A 13,599-nucleotide genomic window follows, 5' to 3' on the forward strand; every position below is an offset into this window, starting at 1 on the left:
TTCACAACAAAGCAAATTTACCCAATATTCGTCCACTCTCGTCGTAGCTGCCAAGTCTGTATCCTTCTCAAGCTGTATGAGCTTCCACTTGTCATCCAAAGCCTCTAATGTTGAGACACCAACTTGCAACTACAGCTACAAAACCAACATCTTTCGAACTTCTCGCTGTTTTTCTCTCTGTGGATTGGAAGGGTTGCTGTTCGAGGTGATGTCTTTTAGGAAGGAAGAAGAAGCTTTGAAGTTTCCCCGTGCCCTCATAAAGAAATATCTTATGACGTTCTTCAACATCTTTCAGATAATCATAGGATAACAAGATGTCCGCTAAGCTCATCACGCAACTAAAATTCCTAACATTAACCACGGAATTTTATAACAAACTTCCTTCTTACAGGATCCACAATTTTTTATTAATCTTTTGCCCAGGTCTTTCGAACATTTCTAATTCTTTTCCTATTTGGTTTTAATTTTAGAAATTTTCAGGATATTAAAGTTGGAACTATAACCATATAGTTTGGGCTGAAAATTATTCCAGGAGCTGGGAACGTCATTTAACTGAAGTAAAAAATAACCCATTACATTACTTTTATTTCTAGCAAAAGGGTTGAATAAGGGTGACAACACTATGTCTGCTAGGCTCTTTACATTTGACGAATAATCAATTAGTTTAGCATCTAACCTCTTAGCCACTGTTTCAGCACCCTTTTTGTTCAAGATACGTCCAAACAGCACTAGTATGAGTTCCTTAGCTTTGCCAACAAGAGATGGACCAGTGGTTCATCACACTATAATTTTTTAGTGAACTCTGAAAAGTATACAGCATTGTCTGCAGCAAACTGCAACTATGCCTTCATAGTTTGACTGTTAAGCAGCTTGACAATCAACAGATACGAGTTCGAAATCACAAATATTTTGTTTTTCTAAGTGATAAACATCAGAAGGTAATCCACCAATGGTTCCTTTTCCAAGAGAACCCTTTACAAAACTGGGTCAAGTGCAAGGCATCTGGTGGGTATTTGCTCTATGGACTCTACAATTGCTACATTCTTTCTTTCTGTGTCTCCCAAAAGCCCTCGAATCTAGCCGGCCAGTCTCGAAAGAAATAGTACAATGCGATCGGCAACTGTGAAACATTGTCCACAATTGTCTCTAGTCCTTTTCGGATGGCGTTATGGACAACATGGATCCTACATATCCCAATATCTAACAATCCTTTGCTTCGATCTCCAGTTATTTGAACTTTTTCACTGTTCATCAAGTGCCAAACTCTGGTTATTAACCAAAGGTCCATCACTCCCTAGTACAGGAAGGTTTTTAGGCTTAACTTGGCGTCATCAATCGCCTTCACCAGCTCATTTTTAAATTTTCTTCTTTTGCATGACCATTGAAATAGGTGTCTAAGTGACGATTTTCAATCTTGTTCATTTTTTCAAACCAGAATCTGAATCGAACCTGAAGCTCTTTCTAACTAGCTCCGTTTGTCGTCTCATCAAACTTAATAACGTAGTAGGCACCATTTAGATCATCCAAGATCATCACCCTAAAGTGAGGCGACAAAGCGTCAGTCATGATGTACGCAACCGAATCAGCTCCAAGAGCTAAGTCCTTGGGTATCCCATACCCAAACATAGTTTTAAAGCTACTTGCAATACCATCATAAGATACAAGAGGAAGGTTTCACGAGACCGTCTTCAGCGCCCAGATAAGTTCAGCTTTCAAAGTGTTGTCCTTCAAACAAACGAAGGATAAGTGGCGAAGGATAAGGTTGGCAACGAGTCTCCACTAGAGTTAGCGTGAGAAGCTACTGCCGTCAGTAGCTGCAAAAGATTTAACTTATTATACACATTTTACCGATGACCTTCTATCTTAGTTTGCTACTCCAGAGCTTGTATGCATTTGAGCAGCTCAATGTACAGATACATAAGCAGCAGGAAAATGCAGCAGCATCACTGAGCACTTTAGTACACCAATCATTACAGGGTCAGCCATTCCTTCAAAAATTTGTACTTCCCCAATGTGCAGATCTCATTACAGTATGGTGTTAACAAAAAAGAAAAGGAAAATCAAATATAAGCTCAATCAAATATAAAAATCGAAAATTAAACTATCCACACGTTTGATCCAGAAAAACCTTATTTCCATGAAAATTGCAATCTTTACATGCATCAAGGTTACAAAAGAAAGTTTTACACTAGATGAGGGATCAGATGTTCTACTAAACCGAAACTCAAGAATAAGGAACACGACAAGTTATGTCTGAAAAACTACTAAGGGAAAGAAAACGGGATCAACCTTAGAATTATTTCAAATATGCTATGGAAACTGATCTCTATCCGCCTTCATTTGAATGGACATCAGCTAACAACCAGAGCTCGGACACCAGCAAGGGTTGTACCTTTTGCTGTTCTAACTTACATGCAACAGTTTTCCATAAAATTAAAACAAAATCAGAATAGCATTTCTAAGGGATACAAGCAGACAGCCCTCAGCCATTTATGCTGCAGTGGCACCCAAGTCTTCCACTGTTAAACTTATACCAAGTGAAAATGATGAGCAGCTTTGTAGCCTTACCATTTCGGTTGAAAATCAAATATTGGAACTTACCTTGTCAGTTGCCAATGCTTTTTTGGTCCACAAAAAAGCACCTGAGTTAAGGCCAGCTACATATTTGGGGAGAGCCTCTAAGAATGAACGCCACAAAGCGTGATAAAAAGGCTTTTTCTCAAATCATTCCATTCTAAACAGGTTTTGCATAGGCCTGGATGTACAAATTCTTGGAAAAAAAACCTAGCCATTTTCACAAAAAAGTGTCTTTAGCGACCATTTCATGAAAATAGTGACCAGCTTTAAAAATAGTGACTTTTAGTTGAAATAGTGACCACGTAGGAGCCTAATTAGAATAATAGACGCTATCCACTGTGCCATACAGGTTTTGTAGGAGCCCTAATTTTTATACTATTTTATTTTTCAAATTTGCCCCACCCCCTCGACATTCAAAAAGTTTTGCCAACGCGTTTGGCTGCAGCCGAAGCCTTCTGAGCTTGATGAGCCAACTAATGGAATTGTTAATGAGTAGAATATCAGATTCTCTTATAATACTGATCTATTAGGCGAAATCGATTTAAAATACATACAGACTTCACACAAAGAAGCCTATAATTAGGAAATAAAATGAAGCTAGATATCCCTCTTGGTAGCCCCGTGCTTGCAATAACAAATCTTACTTTTATAGTTTTGAGAGGGTCTTACTAGTATACAAATTTTCAATTCGCCGAATTAAACGAATTAAACGAATTAAACAATTACATAGCTTTCTTAGACAAAAAAAGTAGGTAAAGTCGCCAAAAGGTAAAAACATTATAACACAATCTGATTAGACTACATAAGAGCGGGGGAGTGTAATGGTACTGACCTTCCCGAACTATCAAAATTTGTAAAACTACCGCAGATGTATTATAGGTCCTATCTAAAGAGACATATCTACTCGACTGAAAGAAGTCAGGAGTCGCCCTTAACTGGCGTAAAAGACGATTCCAAATCTCTATCTCCAATACGAAAAAAAAAAAAAAATCATGAACTATTCTGTACATTGTACATCTTTGAGAAAACTTTACCCCGTCCCCTATGTTATTACAATTAATTTTTGGAATATAATTATTGTTTACTTGGAACCAATTATAGCTGTCGAATAAAAAATGTAAAACCATTGGCGTAGCCAGGAGGTACAGCACATTGCCGCAAAAGAAGCAAATGAATTTACAGTAAAATAGTAAAACAGCAAATTATTCATAGTCAAATAACGCATCAGAAACATTTCTAATATGAGCTTGATTAGGTGATGCGGCTATCTAAAGTGTTATACTTATTATCGACAGCATAAAAAAACAAGTATTCTTGGAACCGGGAAACATACAAGAATCGAGATATTGAGGTGGAACAGGGATTAGAATTGAGATCGAGAAAAATTATGGTATCATCCCTTAACTAAAAATTATCGTATAAAAATTTAATGTATCTTATAAGACTAAAAACACTTGACTACTTGAGAATAAACAAATAAAATATTAAAAAATGAGTACTTGAATTTGGGGGGTTCCATGGGATCTTGTTGGGCTTCGACCATTCTTATTACTCTCTGGGAAGCTCCAGAGTTGAATGCTTGCCCTTGCTGAGACGGTGTATAGCGAATATATTCAGCTGGTGCCTAAAATGGAAGGTTCTAAAATCATACGTTGTTATCTCTGTAAATCATGCAAACTCGAATACAGAAAATGCATATTAATATAGCCTGACAAAGAACAAAAGGCTGATATTATTTGATTTCTTTATATATATAAAAAGTATATATTGAAAGATTATGTAAATTTGGAATAAACATAAAAAATACTAAACAGGTTTTCGGGGAAAAATCCACTATTGATTGGGCATATCAAAAAACACTCATATGCCCAATGATCTTTTTCATCAGCACTGAAGCAAGATTGAGAAGGTTGCCAAAAATTAGAAAATTAAATTCTAACAAGAATCCAAAATTTTCATATGTGCTTAGCCAAAGGGAAACAAGCATGTGACAATGGAATTCCAGGCTGATTTTCAAAGATCTGAAGGCTAAGCAAGAATTGTGTATGCCTCATTGATGAATTTTAGCAGGATTTTACATGATATAACCGTAAGGCAATATCAACAGTGACACAAGTAAAGGACAATTGATGAGCTACAACAATAGGTTCTCAAAGAAGCTTGTCACGGTTTTTGTAATTAATCAGGATCTACACTCTCAAAAGGTCTTAATACTATTTAATATACTCTCTTATCATTCATGGCGGTTTTTAAACAAGTCTGCTTAAGCGAACAGTCAGTGAGCAAGAACAGCGTCAGTGAGCAAGCAAAAAGAAGACTAGTGAAAAAAGCTGACTAAAACCAGCAATATCTATTTCTATTCAATCTTTGCAATTTCAGTAAAAATCAATGGCTGATAATTTACACAATCAAAATTTCTGCCTCACAAGTGACGTCACTTGATGATTCCTGACTTTCCTTGAATATCTTCAGATCACTTAGTGGGTCAAATACTGCAGTGATTAATTTCTCAGGAAATTCAATAGTCTCACTAGACTGTTGAGTTCTTGACACAATGGTGCCCATATAGATGATCTCTTTAGGACTACAGCGTTTTAAGTTCTCTTTTTCGATAATTTCTTGCAAGCCACAATTTTTAGTATCGAACTTTCGGGCAGTTTTCCAAGTTTTTTTTCTGCTTATAAGACACTTTTTTATGCTGCAAACTTATATTACGTACTAGCTGTTGGGGTGGCGCTTCGCGCCACCCCAACACCTTGTTGGTGGGGCGCTTCGCGCCCCCCCAAGCCCCCCCGCGCGCGTAAGTCGTTACGCGCCATATTAGTTACGCGCCATTGTAGTTGTGTCCATGTGTCCCACCTGTGAATATAGATAGATTTATATATGTGTTTCAAACTACGTAAAAATTGCGAATATACAACATTCTTGGCTTTCCCATTGTCTGTCCATATACAAAGCCGTATGTACTAATAATGACGTCATATGCAAACGCTCTTTTTACAAACAAACAAACATGCATACACACAACTCGTTTTTATATAGATAGATAGATAGATAGATACAATACAAATTAACTACGTAAAACTTGTGAATATACAACAGTCTTCGCTGTCCCATTGTCTGTGCGTATAAATAGATTGTCAGGTTTACCGACCCTCAAAGATGCAACATACAATTGTACATTGGTAAAGCAATTTGTAGTTAATTTTAATGTTTTTACGTGTGCCCATAAATTAGAATTTTTCAGGCAAGCATTCATTTCGTCTGCAGGAGTTGATCTAGGTATTATAGGTAATGTTTGCCTGAAATCTCCCGCAAGCAATATTAATGTGCTGCCAAAGGGTTTCGACTTCCCTCGCAAATCTTTCAAGCATTGATCCAGAGCCTCGAGCGATTTTTTGTGTGCCATTGTGCACTCATCCCAAATAATAAGTTTGCATTGCTGCAATACTTTACCCATCCCAGATGATTTGGAAATATTGCACGTGGGAGTTTCTGTAGAATGCAAGTTCAGAGGCAATTTCAAAGCGGAATGAGCAGTTCTTCCACCAGGCAGCAATGTTGCGGCTATTCCGGACGACGCCATTGCCAACGCTATATCATTTTTTGATCGAATTGATGCCAGAATCAGTTTTATCACAAACGTTTTACCAGTACCTCCTGGCGCATCCAAAAAGAAAATTTCTCCAACGTTGTTATCGACACAATGCATTATCGTATCATAAATGTCTTTTTGTTCCGACGTTAACTTGGAAATGTTATTTTGTACATACGACAATAGATCACTCGTACTGTAACTTTGTTCACGATCCAATTCTACACATGTCGAAACAGCAGCGATACGGTTAGGTGAAGGCATTCCCAAATCCTGAAGAGGTTTGTTTGCCATACGTACGCACAAATCTTCTATAACAACTAAAGTGTAGTTATAAATTTCTGATGTAAAATCAAAAGTCATATCTGACGTCTCTAACTGTTTTCGATGGAGTATATCTTCGGACATTTTTGACTTATATTTTTCCCATAACTCTGTAGGAGCTGATGGAGAGCAAGTTGTTAAAATGATGCCAAACAATGCACGAATTTGACTTGGGGTTGACGTTTCGCACGCGTCATTGATGCAGTTATCCCAGTGTTGGTCATTCTCCACTCGATGGCTGTTTTGAACAGACGCACTAAATTATTGTTTTCGTGGAAAATATGTTGCAATTGGGAAACGATTGTCCATTCAACGTTGGGAGAAATTTCGCAACGTGCATTCAATTCAGAATTTCTATCACTGATGAAGTACAATTGTAAAAATTTATGATTCTCGCCTGAGAATGGTAGAAGGGACCCTGCTCTATGATAAATTTGCCCTTTTACTTTGAAAGTAGACATAAATTGATCTGGATTTTCGATTTGGGCTCCAAACGACGTCATTTGGAAACATGAGTTGTATTTTCTGATTTTTGACAAAAAACGCTTAGATTCTGACGTAGTTCCAGTAAGGAAAGTCTTCAATGGCTCTGGTGGTGCAGCCAATAGAGGAAGTTTTTAACTTTTCCTGAGGCGCAACACATTCCCATTGTTTCACCATTGAATTTCAAGGCCTTGCAATAGGGACAAATTTTAGACATTGTACCGATTTGAACACATCTACTCAAGCTATAATCATCGACTGGGTTGTACCTGAATGCCAGGCGATAACTTTCAGGTTGCTCTGATTCCTCGGCACGCTTTCTTTTCTTACTTTCTCTATCAGCAGCAAGCCTGATTTCTTGCTGTTCTTGTAATTCCTCGGCACGCTTTCTTTTTTCACTTTCTCTTTTAGCAGCAAGTCTGCTTCCGCGTTGCTCTGGTAGTTCCTCGGCACGCTTTCTGTTCTTTCTTTCTCTATCAGCGTCAAGCCTGTTTCCTTGCTGTTCTTTTGATTCCTCGGCACGCTTTCTGTTCTTTCTTTCTCTATCAGCCTCAAGCCTGTTTCCTTGCTGTTCTTTTGATTCCTCGGCACGCCTTCTTTTTTCACTTTCTCTTTTAGCAGCAAGTCTGCTTTCGCGTTGCTCTGGTAGTTCCTCGGCACGCTTTCCTTTCTGACTTTCTCTATCAGCAGCAAGTTTTTTGGCATAGACTCTTTGAGCATCTTCATCGGCTTTTGCCATGGTAAGTTCATCAGTCATTGTAAACTTAAACATTAATAGATTTATACGTGAACATATGTCTTAAATATCTTGAATGACGTCACCGTCAAAGCAAAAATGACGACAACTAATTTCATGACGTCAGTCAACACAGAAACCTGACGTCACCTGATCCACAGACAGACACACAGACAGACAACTTATTTTTATATATATAGAAGATTGCAGTTCAAGCGAAGTGTTGAAAAGTTTATTGTTTCCATGCTCTATGAAGTCTACGTTTTGTAAAACGCTGGGTGTCAATAATGTTTCTGAATGATTAATACCTTTAGATCAAATAAGTCTGTTTAAGCGCTTTTACATTTAACAAAGATGTCTTTTATACAACAAACTAAAAAATAGGCGATTATGGGTCTTACTTTAATCATGCTCAAGTAAAATAAATTTATCAGCTGTGGTGAGTATAGAAAATATGATATGTGACACACAGGAAAAAGCCATTGGCCTTTCCGTAGCTGGATCTGGTAAAGTAACAAACCTCAGAGAATCATATGACATCATATCTCAAAAACAACTTTTAAAAAGATACACATGTTACGTCATTTTGCATAGGAAGATGCAGGTATTGTCGAAAACTATTTTACTCAACATTATTTATGGTTGTAATATAGCATACATGGCGTCATTTGTAACCTATTCCTTGTCAAAGGTATGTATGAGTTACATCATTTTGTAAATGAAAATACATTTCTTCTGTTGTTTAAGGTGGAGGGCTGCAAATATTCCTGTTACAGGTTTTTGGCAATGGCCCAACCCCCCATTGCACTTCCTGACTGAAGGGCCAAGAAACGGAGATCAGCACCGCCGGTAGGGACTGTAAAGTCTTATACCGTATCCTTTACCTTTTTTACCTTTACCTAAAATTTGTTTTCAATGTAACACTTTACTATTAAGACTAATCAGAAAATAGTTTTTTGATGCATGGACCGTGATTTGTTCTTTACTAGGTTGCAACTGCCAATTTAAACGTAGTTGTTAGAATTGTTATATCATATGTGTACTAATTGTTATACAAATGGACAATAATTTACTGCAGCAAATTATATTTCATCAGAGTTATTGAGAGAGTAACAAGCTACTTTTACAAAGTGTAAAGGTTATAATATTATTTTAGCGTCAAACATTCCGTTGTTGTTGTACGATTCACTAAAAAAAAAACTAAATCATTACCAAAAATGGAGAAAAAATATTATGGCTTACAGTTGATTTTTTTTTAAAAATGTGATATATAGATTACAAATGATAGCTTAGAAATAAATTATCAAAGTTCATAAGATTTACTTCAGTACATTTATCATTGCCAACTCCATAAGCAAAACACTTCAAAATAGTTTTATTTTACTGGATTAATTTCACTGCCGCGCTAAAAACAAAGCAGAAAAAGAATAGTTTCATTTCTTCTGCACTTTATTTTGCGAATGTCTACTATATTTTTTTTTTTTATCTAAAAAAAGACCCGTTAAGGATTTGATTACAACTTAATCGAATAATACGCAACAGTTTGCAAATATGCGATTATTCAATTAATGAAGCTTATTTTTGATGAGCACAAAGTTTTATTATTTTTGGAAGGGGCTGGACATCTTGGATTAAATCTATTTTCACTGTACTAAAGGTGGAAAGTCGAAGACACTGTGGAACTCTTTCAAGTTTTTATGGAGAGACTCTCTAAGAAGCGTCTTGTGAGTGTGTCTACCTTTGAATCTGTTCCCCAAAAGTTTCTTCTCTGTTGAAAAGCGGTCTAGAAGAAAACACAGTACCCGAAAATATTGTTTTTAATCTCCAACACCAACCTACCTCCCTACAAGATGCATGATCACCAAAAATTACACTTTGAAGTTGTGCTAAATATATTTAACGAGCTGGGGGGGAGGGGGTCACCCAGTATGAGGTTTAATGTAACTTTTGCATATATAGTAAACTAAATAATTAAAATTTGATATTTAAAACCCGTCAAAAGAGAGATATGGCAGTAAATAAGTAGGTAAAGCAATTTTTTAAAGGAAAAAAAAGTATTGAGGGCTATAAACCTTTAACTTTCTGAATCCAGCTTAATCGCAACTTATTTATTCATGGTCCAGTGTACATCCTAAATATAATGAAGTTGAAACAAACCTGCTTAGCAGCCGCTTTAACAGGCATTGCAGCTGATATTTTACTGGCAGTCAGTTTCTCCAGTGCAGCTCTGGTTCTTTCGGTGATGTCTTTCAAAGCATCTGGATCTGGCTTCTGAAGACTTGGGTCTTCTTCATTTAACACCTCTGAAGGAAGCAAATCAGTATGTTTTGAATAGATAACCTTAAAAAATTATAACAGTTAAAGAAAGAAAGTCTGGGTCATTACACACTACAACTACAAATTCTTGAAAAATAGACAAAAATAACGGATTTCAATCTACTAGTGAAAAGCTGTGTTGCTTTCTTTCTTTTATTCAGTTTAGACATTTGCTATTGGTTATGTTTGACTCCATTGTTTTGATTTCTGAAAAACATTTTGACTTTTACAAGTAGGTTTTAAATGTTAGCACAGTCACTGCATCCATCTATATTCAAGTATAGAGCCCTAAAGCTTGAAAAAAATGAAAAAAAAAAACGTAAAAATAAGCCTAGATAAAGATTTCCCAGCAGTTGAGTGCGGTGACTAGGAGTGCTAAAAAAAAAAAAAAAAAAAAAAAAAAAAAAAGACCGTGGATTGTCAGTTAAATTGACATATACTGACATTTCTTCGATAAGGTTTTGATAATTTTTCATTTATGAAGGTAAGAAAGGTGAAAACATTTCAAATATATTTTGTTTTCAGTAAAGCGCAAACTGTGTCTGATCTTGAGAAGGCACGGGGGTTATCAACCCTATTCATTTTAATTTTTGCTCGTTGAGTTTGAATCGGCAATTTATTGTAATTTCTGTTCGTTTTGAGTTTCATTTATAGTGATTTGTGGTAGTTTTACGTCTATAAGATTACTTGACTTTATTTTTGCCCATTCTTAGCTTAATGGAGCTCTTTACTTTTCTTTGAAAAACTTGTCTTGTGGAAAAAGTTTTTTAAACCAATTTTTGTTCATTTTATTTGACATAGTCCTTTTCATGGAAAAAAAATATTTTATATCTTTTCAGTTTTCTTCTGTAAGAACCCATAGTATTGGGTTGTTATTTGTATGTTGGAGAAACTTTTTCAACAATTTTTAATCCTGACACAAACAGTATTTTTTAATTTAATTTTATAGCTTCTGAAGTTAACCTGAAAAATAAAACCTTATACCATTCCCAAAGATTCTATATATACTCATTGACAACCTCAATACACTTACACTCTTTTTATTTATTTAAATTGTAAGAGCAGAAGTAGTAATAGTAGTATCCCCAAAAGTTCCACCTTAATACCCCCAGTCGTTCTCGGTATATTCCTAAGGTGTTACTTTTTTAACGTTAATAAATTAAATTATTAAGACTTTAAGGATATATATATATATATATATATATATATATATATATATATATATATATATATATATATATATATATATATATTTCAGTATATGTACAATAAACTGACAATCCACACCACAGACATTTTATTTCAGTAAAGTGTAAATTATTTTCTGGTCTTGAGAAGGTATGGGTGATAATTTCCAGACCTTTCAACAACATTGAAAAAAATGGCTGTCTCAAAGTTTTGATTAGATGTGTTTTTAATTTATAGGCGTGGGGGAAGCTTGTTGCCCTTCAATAACATTTGACTAAAAGAAGGGCACTAGCCCTTTGAATTTCCAATCGAATAAGCCTTTTTAGAAGTTTCTACGACAACAAATGACCATCTCAGAATTTCTTATCAGATGCATTGCGGGAAAATACAAAGGTTTTGAGGGGGGAGGGTATCTACCTTCTGATCACTCTGAATCTTAAAAAAGCCACTAGAACTTCTGATTACTAATCCAACGAGCCCCCTCCAAAATTTACACAATTACCTTTTCTATATCTACCTTATATGCCCCAGGGGCATAACTTAACTTGCCTGAGGGCTGTGAGGGTCATCTTCAAAGACATAATTTCCGGTCCTTTCAATTACGTTGAACAAAATGACTATCTCAAAATTTTTATTGGATGTGTTTGCGGAAATGGTGGTGTGGGAAGGGGGTTAGTTGCCCTCCAATCACTTTCGATTATTAAAAAGGACACTGGCTCTTTCAAATTCCGATCAAATGAGCTATTTTCAAAGTTTCTATCACAACAAATGGTCATCTAAAAAATAAATCAGAAGCATTTCGGTAAAATACGAGGCATGGAGAGGGGGAGGGGGTATCCATCCTCCTATCACTGAATCATAAAAAGAGCACTAAAACTTCTGATTACTAATCCAATTTGCCCCCTCCAAAGGTTATACGATCACCATTTCTATATATACCTTATATGCCCCAGTGCATGACTTACCTTGCTCTGAGGGCTGTGGGGGGGTCATCCTCCAAGACATAATTTCTGGTCCTTTCAATTACGTTGAACAAAATGATCATCACAAAATTTTTATTGGACATGTTTGAGGAAATGGTGGGCGAGTGAGGGGGGTTAGTTGCCCTCCAAGCACTTTCGACTATTAAAACCCTTTCAATCTCCAATCGAAAGAGCTGTTTTCGAAGTTTCTATGACAAGAAATGGCCATCTCAAAATTTCTATTAGATGCATTTTGGGAAAATTGAGGTGTTGGGGAGGTATCCACCCTCCAATCACTCTGAGTCTTAAAAAGGGCTGAAGAGCTTTTCTACAATCAAGCTTTTTATATAAGCCTTATTTGCCCCAGGGCATAACTTACAACCATTGCCCTGAGGGCTGCAGCGGGATTGTCATCCTCAAATACATAATTTCCGGACATTTCAACTACATTGAACAAAATGGCCGTGTCAAAATTTTGATTGGAGGTGTTTGGATAATGGTGGGGGGGAGGGGATTAGTTGTCCTCTATTCACTTTCGACTATTAAAATTGGCACTAGCCCTTTCAATTTACAATCGAATGAGCCTTTTTAGAAGTTTCTACGACAACGAATGGCCATTTCAAAATTTCTATCACAAATATTTCAGGAAATACGAAATGTGAGAGGGGGGTATCCGACCTCCGATCACTCTTAATCTTACATAGGATACTAGTGCATAACTTACAACCCTTGCCCTGAGGACTGTGGGGGGTTGTCTTCATGAAAGACATAATTTCCGGGCCTTTTAGCTACATTGAACAAAATGGCTATCTCAAAATGTTGATTGAATGTGTTTGGGGAAATGGTGGGTGTAAGAAGGGGGTTAATTGCCCTCTAATTCTTTTTGACTATTAAAAGGGGCAGTAGCCCCTTCAATTTCCAATCTAATAAGTCTTTTTTAGAAGTTCCTACAACAACAAATAGCCAGCTCAAAATTTCTATTAGATACATTTCGGAAAAATACGAGAAGTGGGGGGATATCCTCCCTCCGATCACTCTGGATCTTAAAAAGGGCACTAGAACTTTTGATTACCAATCCAACGATCACCCTCCAAAATTTATACGATCACCCTTTCTATATAAACCTTAAATGCCCCCAGGGCATAACTTAAAACTTTTGCCTTGAAGACTGTGGGGTGGCTGTCATCCTCAAAGACACATTTTCTGGATCTTTCAACTATGTTGAGCATAAGGGCTATCTCAAAATTTTCACTGAATGAGTTTGGCGACAAAGTGGGCGTGGGAGGGGGGTTCGTTGCCGATCAATCACTTTCAACTATTAAAAAGGGCACTAGCTCTTTTCATTTCCAATAAAATGAGCCCTTTTCGAAGTTTCTACGACAACTCCTTCGATACAATGCCCTGGTCTAAGCAAAACA

The 13,599-nt window shown here is 36.5% G+C and overlaps 1 protein-coding gene across 1 annotated transcript in view; it reads right to left on the reverse strand.

Moving 5' to 3' along the window:
- The window catches only part of LOC136030196 (SNW domain-containing protein 1-like), a 43,623-nt gene that overhangs the window by 17,951 nt on the left and 12,073 nt on the right, over positions 1-13,599 (reverse strand). The window contains exons 4-5 of the mRNA XM_065708959.1: positions 9,873-10,055; positions 4,077-4,201 (exon numbers count right to left, since the gene is read on the reverse strand). Coding sequence (XP_065565031.1) covers positions 4,077-4,201; positions 9,873-10,055 — 308 coding nt within the window. The remainder of the gene's footprint in view (positions 1-4,076; positions 4,202-9,872; positions 10,056-13,599) is intronic.

The sequence above is a fragment of the Artemia franciscana genome, chromosome 8 (genome assembly GCF_032884065.1).
Source record: "Artemia franciscana chromosome 8, ASM3288406v1, whole genome shotgun sequence".
NCBI lineage: Eukaryota > Metazoa > Arthropoda > Branchiopoda > Anostraca > Artemiidae > Artemia > Artemia franciscana.